The sequence below is a fragment of the Terrapene carolina genome, unplaced genomic scaffold, assembly GCF_002925995.2.
Source record: "Terrapene carolina triunguis isolate 2854851 unplaced genomic scaffold, T_m_triunguis-2.0 Scaffold48, whole genome shotgun sequence".
Lineage (NCBI taxonomy): Eukaryota > Metazoa > Chordata > Testudines > Emydidae > Terrapene > Terrapene triunguis.
Genome location: NW_020664399.1, coordinates 1,572,276 through 1,595,153, shown reverse-complemented (window position 1 = coordinate 1,595,153; position 22,878 = coordinate 1,572,276). Strand labels below are relative to the sequence as shown.

The following is a 22,878-nucleotide window of genomic DNA, read 5'->3' as shown; positions in this document are numbered from 1 at the left end:
CATGCACATTACCGCACTTATTGGGGCAAAGACCAATGTCAATCACAATGGTGCAGAGGCCCATTTAGGTGGAAGAAATATCCTTTTCTTGCTAACCAAACAGTGCTTGTTGGTTGCCTTCAGCAGAAAGAGTGACTGGAGAAAATGGAGGTAGAAAAAGAATGTTTACTCACCTTCTTGTAACTGTTGTTCTTCGAGATGTGTTGCTCATATCCATTCCAATTAGGTGTGTGCACGCCACATCCACAGTTGTTGGAAAGCTTTCCCCCTAGCAGCACCTGTTGGGTCGGCTGTGGAGCCCCCTGGAGTGGCCCCTCCATAGTGCTCTATATATGATCCTGCCAATCTGGTGCCTCCTCAGTTCCTTCTTGCCGGCTACTCCGACAGAGGGGAAGGCGGGTGGGTTTGGAATGAGCAACACATCTTGAAGAACAACAGTTATGAGAAGGTGAATAACTGTTCTTCGAGTGATTGCTCATATCGATTCCAATTAGGTGACTCCCAAGCCTTACTGGGCGGTGGGGTCGGAGTTATGGAATTGCTGATTGGAGCACTGCTCTGCCGAAAGCTGCATCATCTCTGGCATGTTGGACGATGGCGTAATGAGAGGTGAACGTATGCACCGAGGACCATGTCGCAGCCCTGCAGATTTCTTGGATCGGGACTTGGGCCAGAAATGCCGCCGATGAGGTCTGTGTCCTTGTGGAGTGTGCCGTAAGTGCCGGAGCTGGGATTTTGGCTAACTCATAGCACATGCGGATGCAGGACGTGATCCAGGAAGATATTCTTTGTGATGATACCAGGAGTCCTTTCATCCAGTTAGCCACTGCTACGCATAGCTGGTTCAACTTTCTGAACGGCTTAGTGCATTCAGTGTAGAAGGCTGGTGCCCGCCGAACATCCGGAGAGTGCAGCCTCGGCTCGCAGTTGCTGGCATGGGGCTTAGGAAAGAAAATGGGCAGGTATATGTCTTGACTCGTGTGAAAATGTGACGCAACCTTAGGAAGAGAGGCCCGGTGAGGCTGAAGTTGCACCTTATCCTTGTGGAAGACTGTGTAAGGTGGGTCAGAGGTGAGGGCCTTCAACTCAGACACCCTGCGTGCTGAGGTAATGGCCACCAGAAAAGCTATCTTGTATGATAGATAGAGGAGGGAGCAAGTTGCTAGCGGTTTAAATGGGGGCCCCATTAGTTTGGAGAGGACCAAGTTAAGGTCCCACGCAGGAACTGGCTGTCTAATCTGGGGATGGAGGCGTTCCAGGCCCTTGAGAAAACGTCCCACCACGGGGTTGGCAAATATGGAGCATCCAGATACTCTGGCTGGAAGGCTGAAATAGCAGCGAGGTGTACCTTGATGGATGGTCCTGCCAGGCCTTGTTGTTTTAGGTATAGGACAGAGATTGGCAACCTTTGGCACGCGACTCACCAGAGTAAGCACCCTGGTGGGCCGGGCCGGTTTGTTTACCTGCTGCGTGCGCAGGTACAGCCAATCGCGGCTCCCACTGGCGTGGGCAGAGGGATGTGCCGGCCGCCGCTTCCCACCGCCCCCATTGGCCTGGAGTGGCGAACCGCAGGCAGTAGAAGCTGCGATCGGCCGAACCTGTGGACGCGGCACGTAAACAAACCAGCCCAGCCCGCTAGGGTGCTTACCCTGGCGGGCCACGTGCCAGAGGTTGCCTATCCCTGGTATAGGAGGTACTCTAGGATGAGTGGTATACGCACCTGGATTGGAGGTGTGTGATGCTGCGCACACCAGCAAGTTAACCTTTTCCACTTAGCTAGATAAGTGGCCCTGGTGGATGGTTTTCTGCTGCCAAGTAGGACCTCCCTTACAGGTTCCAAGCATAGAAGTTCCATGGGGTTTAACCATGAAGCTTCCAGGCCATGAGATGGAGAGACTTGAGGTCTGGGTGGAGCAGGCGACCGTGGTCCTGAGTGATCAGGTTGGGGTGATGTGGCAACGCAATCGGGGCGTCCCCTGACAGTTCCAAGAGCATAGTGTACCAGTGTTGTCGAGGCCATGCGAGGGCCACCAGGATTACCTCCGCTCTGTCCCTGCGGACCTGGAGAAGAACCTTGTGCACCAGAGGGAATGGGGGAAAGGCGTACAACAGGCGGCCTCCCCAGCGTAGTAGAAACGTGCCCATGACCGAGCCTGGGCTGTGATTCTGAAAGGAGGAAAACATCGGGCACTTCCTGTTGCTGCGGGTGGCAAACAGTTTGACCTGGGGAAACCCCCACCTTTGGAGGATGGAGTGTATGACATTTGGACGGACGGACCACTCGAGATTGCGGAACAATCTGCTGAGATGGTCTGCCAGGTCGTTCTGAGCCCCTGGGAGATAGGACGCTTCCAGGTGAATGGAGTGGACTATGCAGAACTCCCACAGCTTGAGGGCTTCTCGACACAAGGGGGAAAAACGGGCTCCACCCTGCTTATTGATGTAAAACATGACAGTGGTGTTGGCCCTCCTCACTGCCATGCACTGGCCTTGCAGCCGGGCCCAAAAAGTTTGGCATGCTAGGCGTACAGCCCTGAGCTCGTTGTTGTTGATATGAAGGGAGAGCTCGTCCTGAGACCATAGGCCCTGCGTTTGTAAATCTCCCAAATGTGCACCCCAACCCAGAGATGACGCATCCGTTACCAGGGAGAAGGAGGACTCGGGGCTGTGGAAGGGGACTCCTTCGCACACCATCCGAGGGTCGAGCCACCATTGGAGGGACTCGAGTATGTGCTCTGGTACAGGCACTTCTAAGTGCAGGTTGTCACGAGTCTGATTGATGCCGTGAGTCTGATTGGTGCAGGGACTCCAAGCGGTATCTTGTCCCTGATGGTGCCGAGGGGCAGAGCATTGCAGGCTTTCCGCGGGATGGTACCACACGCTGTGGCATCGGGGGCTTGGCATGAAGACCGCGGTGCCATCATGTCTATGAGGCTCTCGCGGCTTCCAATATGTCTGGGGTGGAAGGCAGTTGTACCTCCTCCACCACTTGACACAGTGAGTCCAATTGCACCAGACTCTACGGCCCCCTTTCATCCAGAGTCCTTCCACGGTGCCATCTCCACTGCTGCCGGGGCATTATGCACTGATGCACTTGGTGCCGGGTCCTGCCGCGCCGATGCTGGTTGCGGTCTAAGTGCTGCCTCCATGAGAAGCTGCTTCAGCCTAAAGTCCTGCTCCTTCTTCGTTCTTGGGCGAAACCCTTTGCAAATCCTGCACTTATCCGCCTGATGTGTTTCCCCCAAACACTTTAAGCAAGCGTCGTCGCCCGTTGGCATAGGCTTGTTGCAGGACTTGCAGGGTTTGAACCCCTGGGACTTAGGCATGCCCTGAGTCCCCAGAGAGAGCGTGGTCGGGTTAAAGGGGGAACCCCCCACTCCTGACAGCTAACTATTAACACTACACTAACTAATAACTAAACTAACTAAGGAAAACAAACACTAAAGTAAATAGAGCTAGGGAAACGTGGAGAGCTTGCTGAGCAAGGTGCCACAGTTCCAACGACCGACTGTCACTGGCGGTAAGAAGGAACTGAGGAGGTGCCGTGTCAGCAGGGTCATCTATAGAGCGCTATGGAGGCACCATTCCAGGGGGCTTCACAGCCACCTGATGGGTGCTGCCAGGGGAAATACTTTCTGATGACTGTGCACGTGGCGCGCGCACACCTAATTGGAATGGATATGAGCAATCACTCGAAGAAGAAGAACTCCATTTTGCAGTTGATCTCAAAAGAAATTAAATTATGGATTACAACAGCATTTGTTAAAGAAAAACAAGTCTTGGGCTCTAGTAGACTGTGTTACCTGAGGATCATATTGTCCCATATGGTAAAATAAATGTTAATAGAATGGAAGTTGAAGGTCAGGTTTCCAGTGTGAGGGGGAAAATAAGGAGGGGAGGATAAAGAATCAAACCACAGTGTTACAGTGGTGTGTAATCTTATTGACACAAACTCTACAGAAATTTTAAATTCTGCACTTGCAGTTTGCTGCTTCCCTTCTGTGTTAAATTGTTTGGATTTCTAAGCACTCCTCTTCATCCCACATTTTAAGTATTTACATTCTATTTGATATAACTAGAAAAGATAAGAGCTACAAAACAATTTTTTTTAATCTTTGGGTCCTTGAAGGACTTCTGGTAACTTAAATTTTTCTCCCTGGGATGTTGCATTCCACAGCTTGTAATGTGAGCTCATGGCCTCTGTTCCCCACTTGGACTCACGTCTAGAAAGATTTTGTAAGATTTATTACAATAGGTCTTTTAACTTCTAAACAGAGGGGAAACATGAATGATTACCCTCCATACAGACCAACAGCAGAGAATGCGTAAAGTTATTTTAAAGCGGATGTTCTGGCTGTAAGCAATTTACTGGAATTTCCCTACAAAAAATGTAATGATATTATTCTCTCTCTCAAATTAGCAGTACTAAGGCTGAAATTTGAAGGATGTTGTCCAGTTAAAATCCAGAACTTTATAAAACAATACAGACATTACCTGTGTTTTCTTTAAATAGAGATAAATTTAATAAACAATTTTATAATTTAATTGTCAGTTATGCTTCTTGTTCACTTTTTGCACACCACTCAGGGCTCATCCACATAGGAAGTTAAACCACTATAATTATACCAGTATAACTGCCTGTGTAGACACTAAGGTGCCACCGGACTGACTCCTTGTTGTTTTAAAGACTAAGGGTATGTCTTCACTACCCGCCGATCCGACGGGTAGCAATCGGTCTATCGGGGATCGACTTACCGCGTCTAGTGAAGACGCGGTAAAATCGATCCCTGATCGCTCTGCCGTCGACTCCGGAAATCCACCTCGGCAAGAGGCGGCAGCGGAGTCGGCGGCAGCGCGGCAGCGGTCGGCTTTCCCCCGTCCTCATCGCCAGGTAAGCCGACCTAAAATACGCAACTTCAGCTACGGTATTCACGTAGTTGAAGTTGCGTATCTTAGGTCGGACCCCCGCTGTAGTGTAGACCTACCCTAACAGATATATTTGGGCATAAGCTTTCGTGGGTAAAAAAACTCACTTCTTCAGATGCATGGAGAGAAAGTTACAGATGCAGGCATTATATAATGACACTCTTAAACACTCTTATTCCGCTTTAGCTAAAACTGCTTCTAAAGCAACATAAGCTAAATAAAAAATGGCACTCATATCAGGATAAGAGTTTCTACCTAGGGACTTATACAGGTATAACTATAGCAGCTTAAATTTATGCCTTACCTTGTACTGGTATAACTTCCCATATGGACATGGCCTCAGTTTGAGCAATGAAAGGGAGGCCTGTCAGTTTCTCTTTTGTTTATACTTAAATTCATTTTCTGGCTTCCGTGCATTAACAAGATGCTGTAGGTCTTGGGTTGCATACACTTCAGGGAAATGTTTATCAAATGTTTCTGTAACAATAACTTCTGTAAAACTCACTTTCTCTGCTCCACACCTCTTTGAATTTTAGATCTAAACTACAGTACTTTACAATAACCCTCTAATTGTATAAATTCACATAATTCAAATGAAAGTTCCTAAAAAGAATTTGGTACTGATTTCTTGCACATATGAATTTCAGTAGGGTCTCCCATAGCATCATATATGCAGCCTATGTACTCAACAAAATAATATAGATGTACATTTCAGATACACAGAAAGTTGCAGTTTAAGTAGATCAGAATGGCAGTACAGAAAAATGTTCAGCTCCTGTACTTTATCCTGCATAAAAACACTTGAGTGTATTTCTACACCACAACACCGATGCCAAAAAACAATGGCATCCTAAATTAAGCCAACATTTATGCCTGACTTAATACCAGTCTCCAGCTGCCATCATGATAGTAAACTACACCAACACATTAATACCCCCTTTAACTGATTTTCAGTTCAACACTGTCACCAACACCAGAACTGGAAGGGGGAGCAGTGAGAATTCATGTTCCCCGGAGATTATTTTTCCCGCCTACAGAATCTATTCTGCTGGGGAGGCACTGAAATTACATCTTTTACCCACCAGGGGCTGCTGTAGCTCCAGAAGAGAGGGCAGCTGGCTCACCGCCAGAGCAGCTGGCCGCAGAGAGGGAAGGGGGCATTTTGGCCTTGTGTCCCCCTCCTCCACTTGTACAAAGGTTCCAGTTCCCTTGGTCACCACCCTCAGTGCTGGATGTCTCTGCTAAAATGATCAGTGCTGAAATAGTCATAAACAGTGTTGACATTTAAATTGTAACTGCCCATGCCCAGTGGGATTGCTGGTGTGCTGCATCTGAACCATATGAGATCCTTCTAGTCCGTGAGTTTTTCCTGTCCCACACTCCGTGCTGGGAGTCACTTTGACTCAAAGCAAGTATAAATAAAAAGAGAATGACAGAATGAGTGAGCGTGTGGAGGCAGGGATACTACTTGCATGGCATGCAAATAACAGTGATGTCAGCAGGAGACAGATCCTAAGGCCCTCAGATTTTTCCATGAAAACGGTGGTGATAAGATGGAGGTCTCCAAATAGTGATCTGGTTGTTAATACCGCATCATGTGGTGATATAGATGAAGAGAGAGAGTACATCTCAAAGTTTTTCATTTGAAGCTTGATTCTATGTCCCTGCCCATCCCAAATTTGGGCTCTGGAAGGACCATAGGATTGGGCCCCTAGTGTCTATACATTGAGTTACAAGTTAATTCCGCTACTATCATGTTTTTCCATTAGTTCTCGGTTCTAAGGGCCGATTTGTTACTAAAGAGAAATTGACGCAGTGATTTTTTTTTAAAGGTAATGATTAATGAAAAAAGATTCCTCACTCTTTTCATTAGAGATTAATCACTGTGCAAAATAAAGTGATATACTGCACATAAAGAAATAGTGAGGGGCAAACTAGTGGAGATTTTTAATGTTCCTTTAAAAAGCGTCCTTTGAATGATTTTAATTGTAATGTTACACTTCAAATGCATGGCTTTTTTTAACTTTTAATAATTCATCAATGAATTTGAGTAGGTTTAAAAAAAGGCATGATAGCTTAAAATAATCGAACAGCACATTCCAAATGCCAGGGATATATGTAATTCATAAAAGCATGGCTTCTAATCATGTCACAAACCCAGCCCTCGTGTTCGGTCTTGAACAAAAGGGGTTCTCAAACTTTTTCATGGTGCGGACCACCTCTTAATAGAGTGTCTCGGCAGCATCGTGCCCCCTCCCTTGCCCCTCCCCCCCGAGTACATAACATCCCTGCATCACAGGAATGGCTTATTTGGAAAGTCATTCCTAGGAAAATGTGAGCATTGCTGTGGTAGAGTGAACACATTCATGCCCATATCTTTGTACATCCTCTTGAAGTACTTGCATACCATTACTGAATTCCCCTTTCTAGCTGTCTTTTCCTTAGCTGACCATATTAAGGTCACAAAATGATTCCTTGTATGACCTTGCTTCCACCCCCTCAATCATTTCCTGTTGTCTGTACTACTTCCAAAAGGTGGGTATAGTTTTTGCCCTCCATACCCAGAACTGCGATGTTATTTCATGGGAGGCCTGGCAAATGGAAAGCTTCAGATGGTACTAGCCTTGAGTGGGTATTTTTTATTCATTCATTTATTTATTTATTTATTAAGCACTGGGTGTTGGTCTGCTTTCAAGAGAAATCAGTGGAACTTTACCATTGACTCAGAGGGAGTAAAGTTAGGCCAACAATGAGCATGTTTGAAAATCCTATCTATTATGTCGCTAGAGTTCTAAACAGAAGTGAGTCAGAAAGCTGAGGTGTGGGGCCATCTCATGCCCACTTCTCTTGCAAGATTTGATGAAATCAGGGCAGATTATCCACTGTTTTAATCTCACCTTTCTTCATTCCCTCTCCCCCTCTCTGCCTATGTCACCCTCTTGCTAATGTTAACATTTATCTAATGATCCCTGCTCATCCATGTAACATTCAGTATTTTTAGCTGAGAGAGAAGTCTAACATAGTGGCCTGTATTTACCTGCCTTCAGTCATATTTTCCCCCCTTCTCCAAGTTTGGCACTAAACCAATTTTCCTCCAGTCCTCAGGTGTGTGTGCTCTGTTTTTAGCAATGTAATGGTATCTGGGGATTTGGCAGGTCCCTTCTAAATGCCTTTAGAACCCTGGAGTGTTCATGCTTGTTTTTCTTTCACACTTTGTTCTCTCCTGACCATAGTTCAGAAATATCCTTCTCCTCACTATTGTCTGGTCAATAGTCACCTCTATCTTTGCTTTATCTATGGGTGTGTTTACCTCTGCAGGCTAGTCATTAAGCATTTCTTAGGTGTCACTGTCCTCACCGGGTGGGGTGCCCTTTACTCCTTTAGAGGGACCTGTTTTCTTCTTGTGTATTTTCAGAGCATTTGTTTCCTTTCCAGTTATTCCACACTCTGTGTTCTCTTCTATTTTAACCTCTAACTGATTTTCTTGCAAGATTGAATCTTCTGATTGTATTCCAGTTTTGCTGCCTCTCCCCCCTCCATGGTAATTTTCAGACCTCTTACTTTTATTTTGCATACCCTGTCTTCCTTAGGATTTAATTCATAGCCTCCCTATGCATTCAGCATGTACAAATTATCTTCCTGGTATATTTGTATCTTGAGAGGAAAGCATTTTTGCTGAGTCCTCATTTAGTGCTGTCTTAAATTTTGTTCCAACCTTCCTGTGTGTTTTGTGTGACCCTCTGATACTGCTGCCAGTTCAGAGAGGGTGCCAGATTCTGTATTCTGCCAAAGTTTGATCTTTTAAAGTACAGAAATCTGCTTGTTCATCTTCCTCTTCTTGTGCTTGCATCGGTTCTGTAACCTGTCATGGTGTTGTGGTCACCCCACCCCGAGGGGTTTCCTGTGCTACAGTATCTCACACTGTGACCTTCTAATTAGTCCTTGCAAGGTTTAAGGTTGTTTTGTTTTTTTCACCCTTGTTTCATTTCTTTATTTATTACTTTGTGCTTAACTATTCAGGAACTCCCTGCTCACCTGCGTGACCTGCCTGGATTCCGAGGCAGGAATATGAAGGAAATTGAAATCCCCTAAAAATAAATTCCTCCTTTTAAAAGTGATTTTGTCTATTTCCTTGGCTAGTGCTTGCTCCTTTTACATGACCCATACCTACAGGAAGCTGACTTCACACACACATTTTTTCTTTTTTCTTTTTTTTTGGCTTCTTAACCCTTCTCAACAGAACCCATTTTGTTTTAATTTCATCTCTTTCCTCTTTGATAGCCTCTGCTCAAGTTGCTCATTTCTCTCATATAATGCTATCACTCTTCAGTCATTTCCTACCCCCTCCGCCTCTCTTCTTTTTGTCTGTTCCCTGCCCATGATGTTCTTCCTTCTATCCTGTTCCTTTTGCTTTTCCACCATACGTCTTGTATTTATTAATTAATTAATTAATACATTTAATCTGTTTGATATTGTGATAGAGTTTAAGGCCAGAGGGAACCACCAAATCATCTAGTCAGACCTCCAGTATATCACAGGCCACCAACACCGTCCAGTGCCTGCACACTAAACCCAACAACCAAAATTAGACCAAAGTTTTACAGCCCACAGGAGACTAGACTGTTATGTGCCACAGGCAGAGAATAGGAGGGACTGAGGTGCACCAGTGCCCAAGGCCCCAGCAATGGCAAGGAAATTGTGCCTGGCTCTGTTTCCAGACTCTGTTCTTTTGTATGATTTAGTCTTAGGGACTCTAAAAATGTTTGCAGGCCAAAGATTTGTTGTGACTTCATTTACTTTTCTCTGACCCAGCTTTCCTCCTGCCCATTTCATGGTTCAGATAACTAATTCTCTCCCACCCACCATTGCCTGGTTTAATTCCCTTACCCTCCTATTTAGCGGTACCAAACAACTTCAGTCTTCCCTGATCAAGTGCTTTTCTTGTCTTCTATATCCAACAGTTGTCCCTGCAGAACACTGTCCAGGGCCTCCAGAAGTTGAATCTTCATTTGCCCTCAGTTAACCATGCATCTTCTGGATCAGCCTGGGTCTTTGTGAATGTGCCTGCAGTACTGAGAGGTTTTGAAAGTCTGCCACTCTTGTTAGAATTGTAAAGTTTTCTGAATTCTTCCTTCTCTTCCACACTATTTGTTCCAATATGAATAATAGCTAGTGATGGTTCTCATACTTTCTGCCACAAACCTGCATTCCATCCACGTGGTTTTTAACTGGCTTCCCAGAAGGCCTATTATTCTGATAATGATCCTGAATACTGAATTTCTTCAGCGTTACAAACTGTTTCTGCCTTCCGTTCAGTCTGTAACTGATCTTGGTCTCCCTCCTCCCTCTGTTTCTGTTGTAGCAATGACATGGTTTTCACTGTTTGTTTTGCTATGTCTAGTAGTGGCAGGCCTCTATTTTTACAGAGTCGCTTCCTATAATTCTGAACATTACTGCACCTGGTCAGTTCCTCATTACAAGAAATATGTTCAGTGTTTTTCTCTGAAAATATTTAGGTTTTAGAAGTTTTTTCTTTTCCTGAGAAGACTTGGCATCTTGCACCGTATTGTTCCAATCTCCAGTAACATACAATTCGTAGCCCACATAAGCAACTCTGAAATGTTCACAACTAGTTAGACTGCCAGTTATCACAATCCTTAAGTCGGAAGAAAGCTTTATAAATATTATTTCAGAAGGCTTTGAAAGATTTTTTCATGTACCACATTATTAAAATCTCTGCATTACCCCAGTGTTTGGATTTCTCAGTTTTTAAGGGTGATTACGTTACCAGTGAATAAGATTGCCAAGTAGGGTTGGCTATTCAAATAAAAAAGCAACTCCTACAGAAATTATTTTTATGATATATTCAGTGCATGTAGAGGTTAGCTGCCAGGAATGTGAATTAAAAAAGAAACAGGAAACTGAATTCCAAAGATATTAGATATCCTCGGTAATGATTTTGTCACAAGAACCCATACAAGGTGATTTACTTGGATTCTGTATGTAAATATCTTCCAAGCAGATCTTTAGAACAACTGTATGGAAAATGCATGAACTCATTTAATGAGTAAATACTCTAATTGTGTTTTGTCCAATGCATTTTCATCACAGTCTGACACCTGCTCTTGAAAGGCTGTACCACATGGTACTTAACCTGCACATTAATGTTGGATTAATGACCTAACATGTCATTGATCCTGATCGTAGAGTACAATGGAAAGATTTAAATGAGCGTTGGACCAAGCCCATAAATGTTTACTTTGCTAGCCATGATTGAATCAATACTTTTTTTATTTCTGACACTTGTTACTGCAAAACATGTTTCTTTCCCAGTGTAATTTCATTGAAATCAGTGGATTACTTTAGGGAGAAATTTGTCCTGGTAAATGAAGTCCTAAATAGTGCAGTATGCAGTGGTGGGACTCTATTCACCCCAAACTGAACTACAGTCCTCTGACTACTCATTATGTAGTTATTAGTAACCTCAGGAATAGTCTTTTCCTGTGCAGGTTTACAAGGCTTATGTCTCCCATAAGTCCTCAAAATAGGTATAAATTGGACTGACGTGGTGCAGGTGCTTTGTTTTGACCCTCTGTCCAGTTTATCAGCTTGAACAATACTTCTTGTATAGCCATGATACTTTAATGCACCGCCTGTTTTTCCTCCTTCAGGTATTCACTTACAAACAGAGTACAATCACGCACCAAAAAGTAACAGCTATGCATCAAACAAGTGTGGAGAGTGTGGAAGACATGGCAGCACTCGTAGACCTCCATGAGGGCTCCATCATGCACAACTTATTCCAGCGATATCAGCAAAATAAAATCTATGTAAGTATCTTCTGAAACAAAAACTATGAAGAATGTTTTCCTGCATGTAACAGCAATATTTTACACTTATCTAGCACCTCCCATCCCCTAAGTTCTTCAAACTATATACATGCATAGGACTGAAATGAATCCATCTATGTGTTGGAGGCTGACTTTCCACCAGAAAAAAATGAAGGGAAAGTTTGGTCAAGGGCTGATGAGAAAAGTGCAGTGGAATCTTTGATGTCTATGAAAATCAGACATGATACTGATTTTTAAGGTCTTCCTTTTTTATTCATTAAAATATGTTGGGACAGGTCAGGAGAGCAAAGATGCTGTTTTTTTTTTTTTTTTTTAAATATACTGCAACAGATTAAGTTGTGAGAAGATTGTCTGAGAGGACACAATAGAACATGCTTCTCAACCTTTTCCATATTGAGTCCCCCTCTGGGGATCCCATCTGGCCAGAATCTAGCTGAGACCCTTCTCCCATTCTTCAATATGGGTAGGACAGGGTGGTTATCATGATCCCACAGGTGGCGAGCCCATGCCATAGAAATTGGTCAGGTTTAGGAACTTACATCAGTGGAAGCAGCTGGGTGCTCAGAGCCTCTGAAAATCAGACCATTAGTCTACATGGAGTTTTATTTTTCTTGACTTTATATTGCCCACTTCTGTGGCTAATAGAGTTTAAATTTTATTTTTTAGCACCAATGTTGATCCCAACAGGCTTTTTTTATACTTATTTTTCATTTTGTAATAAAGTGCAATAAAATAATTTGACATGCAGTAATTTAGCCTAAATTTTCTTTCCAATTTCTTGGACTAGCCAGAATAACGTTATTTTCTGCCAAGGTCCATCTCTTGTAAACAAATAGGCTGAATTTAAGTAAACACATATTTAAAATCCAAACAACCATCACCTTTAGGGAATTTGATTATCCACCATAAAGAAACACAAAAGGGCACAAACCTGTTTTTGTTCCGTTACATGTCGCTGCCAAAAGAATAGTCAGTGCTGATAATCTTAAATTTTGAGCTTGTCTTTTTTTAATATGTTTTATGAGGTCCTCATAATTTTTATTAGGGCTGTCAAGCGATTAAAAAAATTAATCGTGATTAATCTTACTGTTAATAATAGAACACCATTTATTTAAATATTTTTGGATGTTTTCTATATTTTCAAATATATTGCTTCCAATTACAACACAGAATACAAAGTGTACAGTGATCACTTTATATTTATTTTTGATTACAAGTATTTGCACTGTAAAAAACAAAAGAAATAGTGTTTTTCAATTCACCTAATACAAGCACTGTTGTGCAATCTCTTTATCATGAAAGTTGAACGTACACATATAGAATTCTGTACAAAAAAACCTGCAATCAAAACCAAAACAATGTACAATTTTAGAGCCTGCAAGTCCACTCAGTCCTACAACTTGTTCAGCCAATCGCTCAGACAAACAAGCTTGGTTATAATTTGTAGGAGATAATGCTGCCCGCTTCCTGTTTACAATGTCACCTGAAAGTGAGAACAGGCATCGCAAAATATTTATGTGCCAGATGTGCTAAAGATTCATGTGTCCCTTCATTCTTCAACCGCCATTCCAGGGGACACGCGTCCATGCTGATGATGGGTTCTGCTCAATAACAATCCAAAACAGCTTTCTTTTTTGGTTGTTCGGGTTCTGTAGTTTCTGCATCGGAGTGTTGCTCCTTTAAGACTTCTGAAAGCATGCTCCACACCCCATCCCTCTCAGATTTTTGGAAGGCACTTCAGATTCTTAAACCTTGGGTCAAGCGCTGTAGATATCTTTAGAAATCTCACATTAGTACCTTCTCTGAGTTTTTTCAAAACTGCAGTGAAAGTGTTCTTAAAATGAACAACATATGCTGAGTCATCATCCGAGACTGCTGTAACAAGAAATATATGGCAAAATGTGGATAAAACAGAGCAGGGGACATACAATTCTCTCCCAAGGAGTTTAATGACAAATTTAATTGACACATTTCTTTTAACGAGTGTCATCAGCATGGAAGCATGTCCTCTGGAATGGTGGCCAAAGCATGAAGGGGCATACGAATGTTTAGCATATCTGGCACGTAAATACCTTGCAATGCCCACTCAAAAGTTCTCATTTTCTGTTGACATTGTAAATAAGAAGAGGGCAGCATTATCTCCTGTAAATGTAAACAAACTTGTTTGGCTAAACAAGAAGTAGGACTGAGTGGACTTGTAGGCTCTGAAGTTTTACATTGTTTTGTTTTTGAGCGCAGTTATGTAACAAAAAAAATTCTACATTTGTAAATTGCACTTTCACGACAAAGAGATTGCACTACAGTACTTGTATGACGTGAATTGGAAAATATGATTTTTTTGTTTATAATTTTACAGTGCAAATATTTAGAATAAAAAATCATATATATTTTGATTTCAATTACAGCATAGAATACAATATATATGAAAATGTAGAAAAACATCCAAAATATTTAATAAATTTCAATTGGTATTCTATTGTTTAACAGTGCGATTTAAACCGTGATTAATCACGATTAATTTTTTTGAGTTAATCGCATGAATGAACTGTGATTAATCGACAGCCCTAATTTTTACATTTTTTCTTCAAAAAAATGAACCATTTGGTCTAAAAAATAAAATAAAAATAAATAAATAAAAAATCAATGCTGATAGCTCAGCATACATGAACTACTTCCTTTGCATGCACAGAGTTGAAGAAATTAAGGAAACACATTTCAGGCTTCCTTGTGATTTATTTATTTATTTATTTTTAAGAGTAAAAATAAATAACTACCTATAAATTTCCCAGTGCGTAGACAGGCTGACATTTAGATTCTCCCTTTTTTTAAGGGAATAAAAGCCCTTGCGGAGAATCAAGAAACAGCTATATTTACAGAGCTGTGTTCTAGTTTGTTCCCGGTCTTGTTGTGGCAACTCATGGATCTCTCTAATATTCTGGTGATGAGTGCAGTATAAATTCCTAGACAGACAGATTTGTGTTTTGTTCCTGGTGACATGGCACCTTCAGTTGCTGATGCTGCTCATTGTCCCTGCGATATTGTTGATTTTACTGTTTGGGTCCACTGTGTCATCATCTCACAAAACCCAGGCTCATTCAAATACAATGCAGTGAAATTTGTATTCAAGCAACCCACTTGGCCTACATATGTGACCAGAGTCTGATATAGGAAGCAGATCTATTCCACCCCAGCTAGAGCACTATCGCAGTGCTGAGGGTGATGCAGTAATGGGAGAAGGGCTCCAGGAGTGCTGGCACTTCAGATAGCAAAAGATGCAGCCTGAAATTTTTTGTCGCTGGGAGTGGCCAATCATAAGGTGGATACTGTATGCCCAAATCAGAGCTATTGAACCATGTAGGGACAGTGCAATGATACGTTACTGGGATAAAGCCAAAATTTGATAAGGGGGAAAGGTTAGATTAGGTTCACTTAACATTTGACAAATGTTTTCATACAGCTAAAGGGATAAGCTTCATTGTCATTTTCGTTTTGGACTGGATCGTTCCTTGCACAGAACACACAAGGACCCTCCCCCTTACCTTTAAATTCTTTGTACCAGGGCCAGAGGCAACCATAGCCTTCTTCCATGTCCCTCTTCCCCACTGGGTCAGGAAGGGTATGGAGCCATTAACCTGACTCCCTGCCACTAGCCCACAGAGGTGACTGGCCAACAGGAGCGTCATGCGTTGTAGGGAAATCAGCAAGGAATTGTGCCTCTCTAAGCACTGTCCTCTTCCTTGGGTGAGCTGTCTCCGGCCCACGCCCTATCACAGGCCATTGTGCAAATGCCACAACCTGGCCTTTAGCTTGCAGATCTATTGTGGTCTCTCTGCTAACTTTATTTTTTCTGTGGAAGAATGTATATTCATAGAGTAAAGTTTAATGTATGTAACTTTTTAAAAAAGCAGCATACAAATTATATTTAAAGTAATACAGACATGATGTTTTTAAAAAACCTTCTGGCTCACATGGCAATGAGACAGGGAAGTAGCTTGATACTCATCATAGTGAGTGCAGTGTAGTGCTGTATATTTACTTGTTTGTTATAACATCCTTGTTTATACAGCAAAATGTCATGATCTGAAATGCAGTCCACTAATTTCTAAATTGTGTGTGGAAAGGCTTGTAAAGATTCTCTGTGAAATTACAAAGGAGAATAAATAGATATAGATATTGTGGAGAGAAAAGTTAACATTGTTGCTTTCCAATGAAGACATTTTAAATGTAACTCTTTTCTCTTGATAATCCATTTGTTCCAAACAGTAGTTTTTTCTTTCCTGTATTAAAACGCTCTTATTCCTGCAGGGAAGACATAGGTAAACATCTGAAGATTTATGTACAATTTCAATTTGCAATTCACTTCAGTTAATTACGCCTTTTATGCCTTTTTGCCTGGCATAATGATACCCTTATCCTTAAACCCTCCATTATTTCCTTATTATCGTAAAGATATTTGCCATGGATGCCACAGCTTATCAGGCTCCTCATTGATTTGCTTAGCCTCCGCCAGCAACTCCAGCAGTGAAGACCAGTGTAAAGCATAAGCCTTATTATTTTTTCCCCTCTTCCATTCAGGGAATGCTGGACTATAGGAAACTTCTGCACTATCAGAAACTCATCTAAATCTGTAGTCAATATTCTGAAGCAGCTAGTGGTGTCCAGATTGATGCTGGAAGAGATAATAAACTCCATTCTAATTTGAGTTGAACCATTTTGACGTCTCAAGTCAAAATTGAACATACCTAAATCTGTTCTGTGTTTAATGTGTTTTCCTCAGACACTGCTTTACTCTTTCCTTGTCTGAATTTCCACAAAGGAAAACAAACGTGCTGTTTCTCTCTCCCTCCTTGTTTTGTTATAGAACCGTGGGAGGTACCTGCCCTTTTAAATGACTGTAGAACAGGACGGTCACCTCAGTAGCCAGGCTCCAAACACAATACTCAAAGAAGTAAAACTGTTACCTGAGGAGGGACGCTTTTCTCTGCTCCTCCTTTATTTAGGATGTATTTTGTTTTGGAGGAAGTTATCTAAGGGAAGGGACAATCTTCTTAGCTCTTCTGTAGCCTTTCTTGTGGACGTCTCTCCAAAGAGGTGTGCTATGGGTTGTGCTCTAAAAGAGGAGACGGGAGCTTCTCTTTATCTCTGGTGGTAGGGAGCCCCATAGGTCAGGGCCCTCCATGCAATGCATTCTTCTTCTGACTGCTGAGAATTGCACCTTGGACTCTGTCTGCTGTAATGTCCCTGCTGATAGTAGTTTTCTTGGTGTAGACGTGAGGAAGAGGTGGATCCTGAGGTAGCCAAGTCCCAGTCCATTGATGGAACTGAAGATAAGGAATTGGCCCTCAAGTGGATCCAGAAATGCACAGGAAAAGAGTGGGGAGCATGTGTCTCCTGTCTCTCCTAGAAATGAGGTGAGTTGTCTGGTATTAGATGAGCTGAAACTTAAATGTGGCTTTCTTGGACAGACCCAAAGAGACCGCGTAACAGTAGCCCAACCTGGATGGGACGAAGGCACAAGTAACCATGACTAGGGCCAAGTCTGAGAGGAAGAGGTGCAGACTCCTTGATAATCGAACATGGAAGGATATGTTTGTGGCTACTGATGCAGTTATATAGAGAGGAGCCTGGAAAGACTCGGTAGCAATGCATGACTTCAACAATCGAGGAGCAGAAGTTTTGGATAGAGAGAACAGTTGTTGTTTCTACCATTAATGTTGTCTGTGTGCCATGTGCAGGTCTGAAGCCTTATGAGGAAGCATTTAGGCAGGACACTAGTGAAGATCAGAGGCAGTTGAGGTGATTATCTCTACCTTCTTCATTACTTTGCCAAGGGGAAAGCTGGGGTTAATTTAAAATTGGGAGTCCAACTTTATGTGCGAGCCTAAATGAGGTCAGATTCCCATATTTGAAAGCTCAGATCAGCACTCACAGTAGGCATATGAATGACCTTTTAAAAATATCCAAATGCCAGTATCTGCATCCAAATGCTAAATGTGGACATCATATTAAGGTACCCATGCTTGAAAATGTGACCTCTTTGAAGGGAAACCAGGAATTGAGACAGTCTTTCCTATAACTAAGCCAGCGATGTGCACATGATAAAACAGACAGTTGAAGGATGTAATTTCTACTTCATTTAAATGTTCATTTCCAAAAGTAGAAGTGTCAGGCAGTTCAGTGGTGTATAGCGGTTATGCTTGTAGCCATATCAAAGGGATAAATGTCCCCAGGCGCTGTTGAGACTGCCACTCCTTGGGTCAATTTCAGTTAATCACACATCATAGAAGAGACTAGCTCCGTCTTGGGGAAGACACCATAAACCACATCACTTGGAGTGTACCAGGGGACAGGACATTTAAATTATGGTGTTAGAACTGCCACTGAAGAGAGCTGCCTCTTTCTTTTCCCAGCCAGTCAAGTGGTTAGCGACTGGTCCAGGAAAGCACATTTTGTAGAGATCAGAGTAAGGAAGGTTTTTTTTGAAGTTCAGAAGATATCTAAAAATAAAATTAATATGCAAGCTCACCTCTTCTTCTACACTTATAAATACTGCATTATTCAATGTTGAAAGCATCCCTATTTGACTTGTTTTGCCATCTAAACACAATCCATAAACACGTTTGATTTTCCTTTTGAATTCAACTCTGAAGTAGGAATTAGCTGGTTCTTGCTTTGAAGTGATTATTTCTTTGAAGTGTGCACTTTTCAAGACATTAGGAAGCCATCAGTAGCTTATTTACTCTAACTTAAACAGCCTTTTCTTTTACCATGCTTGTGATGCCCAGAGTCAGGAACTCATTCCACCAGAGGTTCATTACCTTGGATTTGCAATTTTGAATCTGTTTCATTTTCCTAGCTCAGTATACTCAGAGAAATTCAGAGTGGATTCTCTCCCCTGCCCCTCTTTTCCCCAGCAAGTGCCAAGCAGCAGTTTGTCTGTCATTGCTGCAAGTTCTCATGTGAATAATGAGCTGAAGATTGTCAAAAAGGTCAAATAGTTGTCTCAAATTTGGCAGACAGTCTGTAGTGGGATTGCAGGAGGGGTGGGGTAGGTGAACAAAATGGATTATTTTCTAGCCCAAATTAAGACTGTAGCTGCCTGCAGATGATTGTAACCATATGTTAGGTTGTGTGTGTGTGTATACATAGTTCTTGTACCAAGAATTGAGCTGCAAAGTATTCCATCAGACAGTGGCAGTGGTAATAGAGAGCTCTGTTTCCATTATTTGCGCTTTTGTACCTTCTTTTTGCCACCACTCATTCTCCTTTAGATGAAGAGGCAAATGTATAATAACCTGGGATGAGAGAGCAAACTCACTCTTAATTTTAAAAAGCTCTGAAACTGGTACTTAGTTCCTTTCTGATTCTTTGTTTGATTGCAGAAATCTCAGCAACTTCATTGGAATCAAAACTAGTTATATGTCTTTAGAAAAGTATATAAAATGTCTATAATCAGATTTAACTCTGCTTTCTTTTCATATGATTTCTTTTAACTGAGTATGCTCTGCTACTAATAATTCAGCCATCTAATTACAGCATGTTTTTCTCTCGTTTAATTCGCAAGAGTTCCCTGAGGGAACTGATTGATGCTTGTACATAATAATCAATGATATAATGAATTGTCTTGCCTTTTTTTTTCCCCCTTCAAATTCCACTCAGAGAGCAGGGATGCTTTAGCATCCATGTCAGTAAACCCGTCCAATCTATCTAGGTTCTTATATAGTGTCCATTACTATGGTATTTGGTAATTAACATTTCCAGAGGCGACTGCCTTAGATTATACCAAAGTTTTATTTTACTCACAAAAATATCACTAGGTTTTGTGCACTAGTTGTGCAGTTGCTCCATGCCATGCCATGCCTGAGTGGCCAACAGGAAACTGATGTCAGTGCATGTTACATGGGAAAATAATGAAACATGCTTCTGCAACTGTTACCCATCCTAAGGAATTCTGTTTTTTATTGGGTTTAACTAATGCACTATAGAGGCACTTGTCTGATCTCCCCTGGCATATGTACAAGTTTAAAAGAGGTGTGGAGGTGAGGGTGAATGGGAGGACATGGTCAAAAAAAGAAAATGGCGGTTTACAAAGCCAAAACCTGTAGTGATTTTATGCAAAAGTTTGTATGTATTAATCGCAAGCCTTTACGGTATGTGTAAACTGCCCAAACACGGTCCTGAGCAGCTGCGTGTAAGCAGCCTTTGGGCCAGATCTTCAGCTGGCGCAAATCAGCATAGCTTTACTGATTTTGGTGGAGCTATGCCAGATTACACTGGCTAATGATATGACCCTTTGCCCCTAATTACACTGAAATTGGTGTAATCAGGAGTAACTCTCATAAAACAGTAGAGTTACACTGCTGTGAAACTCTTGTAAATGAGCTCATAAGCATTCCTATATGTCAGCGTCAATTGCATCAGTACTGTTCTCAGTAATTTACAATAGAAGTGACATGGCTGTTCTGTATGCACAGGTTGGCCAAGTCATCAGTGCCTCAGCACAGATCTCTAGAATGAAGTTAATTCCTTAGTCTAAATCCAATCAGACTTTGTCTTGGTCCAGTTATTGGTAGAATAAGATGCACCATCCAAGCCAGTAATTGCACATTCCCCTGAATTGCTATTCAGTGCTATCCCATATTAGCATTCTCCATGCAGAGACCACCAAACAGTATTAAATACTCATTAAGTAAACTGCTGTTTATCTGGTTACTACACTTGAACCGCATATGTTATAGAAATTAGGTCTCTACATTGACAAAGTGGATTGCATGGCTTGTATTAGGGTCCATCCTGTTGCATCACTGGGCTGAGATAATTGTATCTGCCAGTTGTTCAGGTCTGTACTAAAGAGAGAGAGGGCATGTGTTAAAACTAGGGTTGTCAAGCGATTAAAAAATTAATCACAATTAATCGTGCAATTAAAATTAATAGCAATTAATTGCACGATTAAACGCGTTGTTAATAATAGAATACCATTGATTTAAATATTTTTGGATGTTTTCTACATTTTCAAATGTATTGATTTCAATTACAACACAGAATATAAAGTGTACAGTGCTCACTTTATATTTGTTTCTGATTACAAATATTTGCACGGTAAAAAACAAAAGAAATAGTTCATTTTCATGATACAGGGACTGCAGTACAGTACTTGTATTGGGTGAACTGAAAAATACTATGTACCAAAAAAACCTGTATTCTAAAACAAAACAATGTAAAACTTTAGAGACTACAAGTACACTCAGTCCTACTTCTTGTTCAGCCAATCCCTCAGACAAACAAGTTTGGTTACAATTTGCAGGAGATAATGCTGCAAGCTTCTTGTTCACAATGTCACCTGAAAGTGAGAACTGGCATTCACATGGCACTGTTATAGCCGGCGTTGCAAGATATTTGCATACCAGATGCGCTAAAGATTCATATGTCCCTTCGTGCTTCAACCACCATTCTAGAGGACATGTGTCCATGCTGATGATGGGTTCTGCTCAATAACGATCTAAAGCAGTGCAGCCTGATGCGTGTTCATTTTCATCCTCTGAGTCAGATGCCACCAGCAGTAGGTTGATTTTCCTTTTTGGTGGTTCAGGTTCTGCATCAGAGTGTTGCTCTTTTAAGACTTCTGAAAGGATGCTCCACACCTCGTCCCTCTCAGATTTTGAAAGGCACTTCAGATTCTTAAACCTTGGGTCGAGTGCTGTAGCTATCTTTAGAAATCTCACATTGGTACCTTCTTTGCGTTTTGTCAAATCTTCAGTGAAAGTGTTCTTAAAACGAACAACATCAGCCGAGACTGCTATAACATGAAATATATGGCAGAATGTGGGTAAAATAGAGCCAGAGACATACAATTCTCCCCCAAGGAATTTAGTCACAAATTTAATTAATGCATTATTTTTTTTAACGAGCCTCATCAGCATGGAAGCATGTCCTCTGGAATGGTGGCCGAAGCATGAAGGGGCATATGAATGTTTAGCATTTCTGGCATGTAGATACCTTGCTATGCTGGCTACAAAAGTCCCATGTGAACACCTGTTCTCACTTTCTGGTGACATTGTAAATAAGAAGTGGGCAGCATTATCTCCCATAAATGTAAATAAACTTGTTTGTCTTAGCGATTGGCTGAACAAGAAGTAGGACTGAGTGGACTTGTAGGTTCTAAAGTTTTTCATTGTTTTGTTTTTGAGTGCAGTTATGTAACAAAAATAATCTACATTTGTAAGTTACACTTTCATGATAAAGAGATTGCACTACAGTACTTGTATGAAGTGAATTGAAAAATACTATTTCTTTTGTTTATCATTTTTACAGTGCAAATATTTGGTAATAAATAATAATATAAAGTGAACAGTGTACACTTTGTATTGTGTTGTAATTGAAATCAATATTTTTGAAAATGTAGAAAAACATCCAAAAATATTTAATACATTTCAAGTGGTAGTCTATTGTTTAACAGTGTGATTAAAACTGCAATTAATCGTGATTAATTTTTTGAGTGAATTGCGTGAGTTAACTGCAACTAATTGACAGCCCTAGTTAAAACATTGCATGAAATATGCACACACAGATCCATTTGACTGTATACTGGGCATTTTGTGCTAATATGTACCATGTAAACTTTTGAAAATGTACATCAAAGAGAACTCCTGTCACAAAGCATTAATTACTCTTTGCATTTCCCATTCATTACTAGAAAACAGAATTTAAAAAGTGCTTTAAATCACTGTAGACCAAGATCTGTTTAAACACAGTGGGTTTATAAATGGAATTATAGTAGCATTTGCTTTTAATGATCTCCATTTCTAGTGGCCATTCAGTTATATGGATCAATAATTTATTTTCCAAAGGCCAAGTGCTATTGATGTTGATGTATGCACCTTTATTCAGGTGAACCGAGTTTTAAGGATCAGACTAGAAGTACACTTGTTTATTTTTATTTATTTTCAAAGTTAGGCAAGAATTTTGCACCCCTTTGAATGCCTCTTGGCTGCAGGTAAAGAAACTTACAACTTATAGGAGTGCCAATTAGAGCCTTACCTAGCTTGGTATAAAAATATGTAGCTGAATTCACTCCACACTTGCTATTGGAGATGGAGATTCT

At 41.4% G+C, this 22,878-nt stretch overlaps 1 protein-coding gene across 1 annotated transcript in view; it reads left to right on the top strand.

Moving 5' to 3' along the window:
- Positions 1-22,878, top strand: part of MYO10 (myosin X) — a 233,817-nt gene that overhangs the window by 87,639 nt on the left and 123,300 nt on the right. The window contains exon 3 of the mRNA XM_024209996.1: positions 11,598-11,756. Coding sequence (XP_024065764.1) covers positions 11,598-11,756 — 159 coding nt within the window. The remainder of the gene's footprint in view (positions 1-11,597; positions 11,757-22,878) is intronic.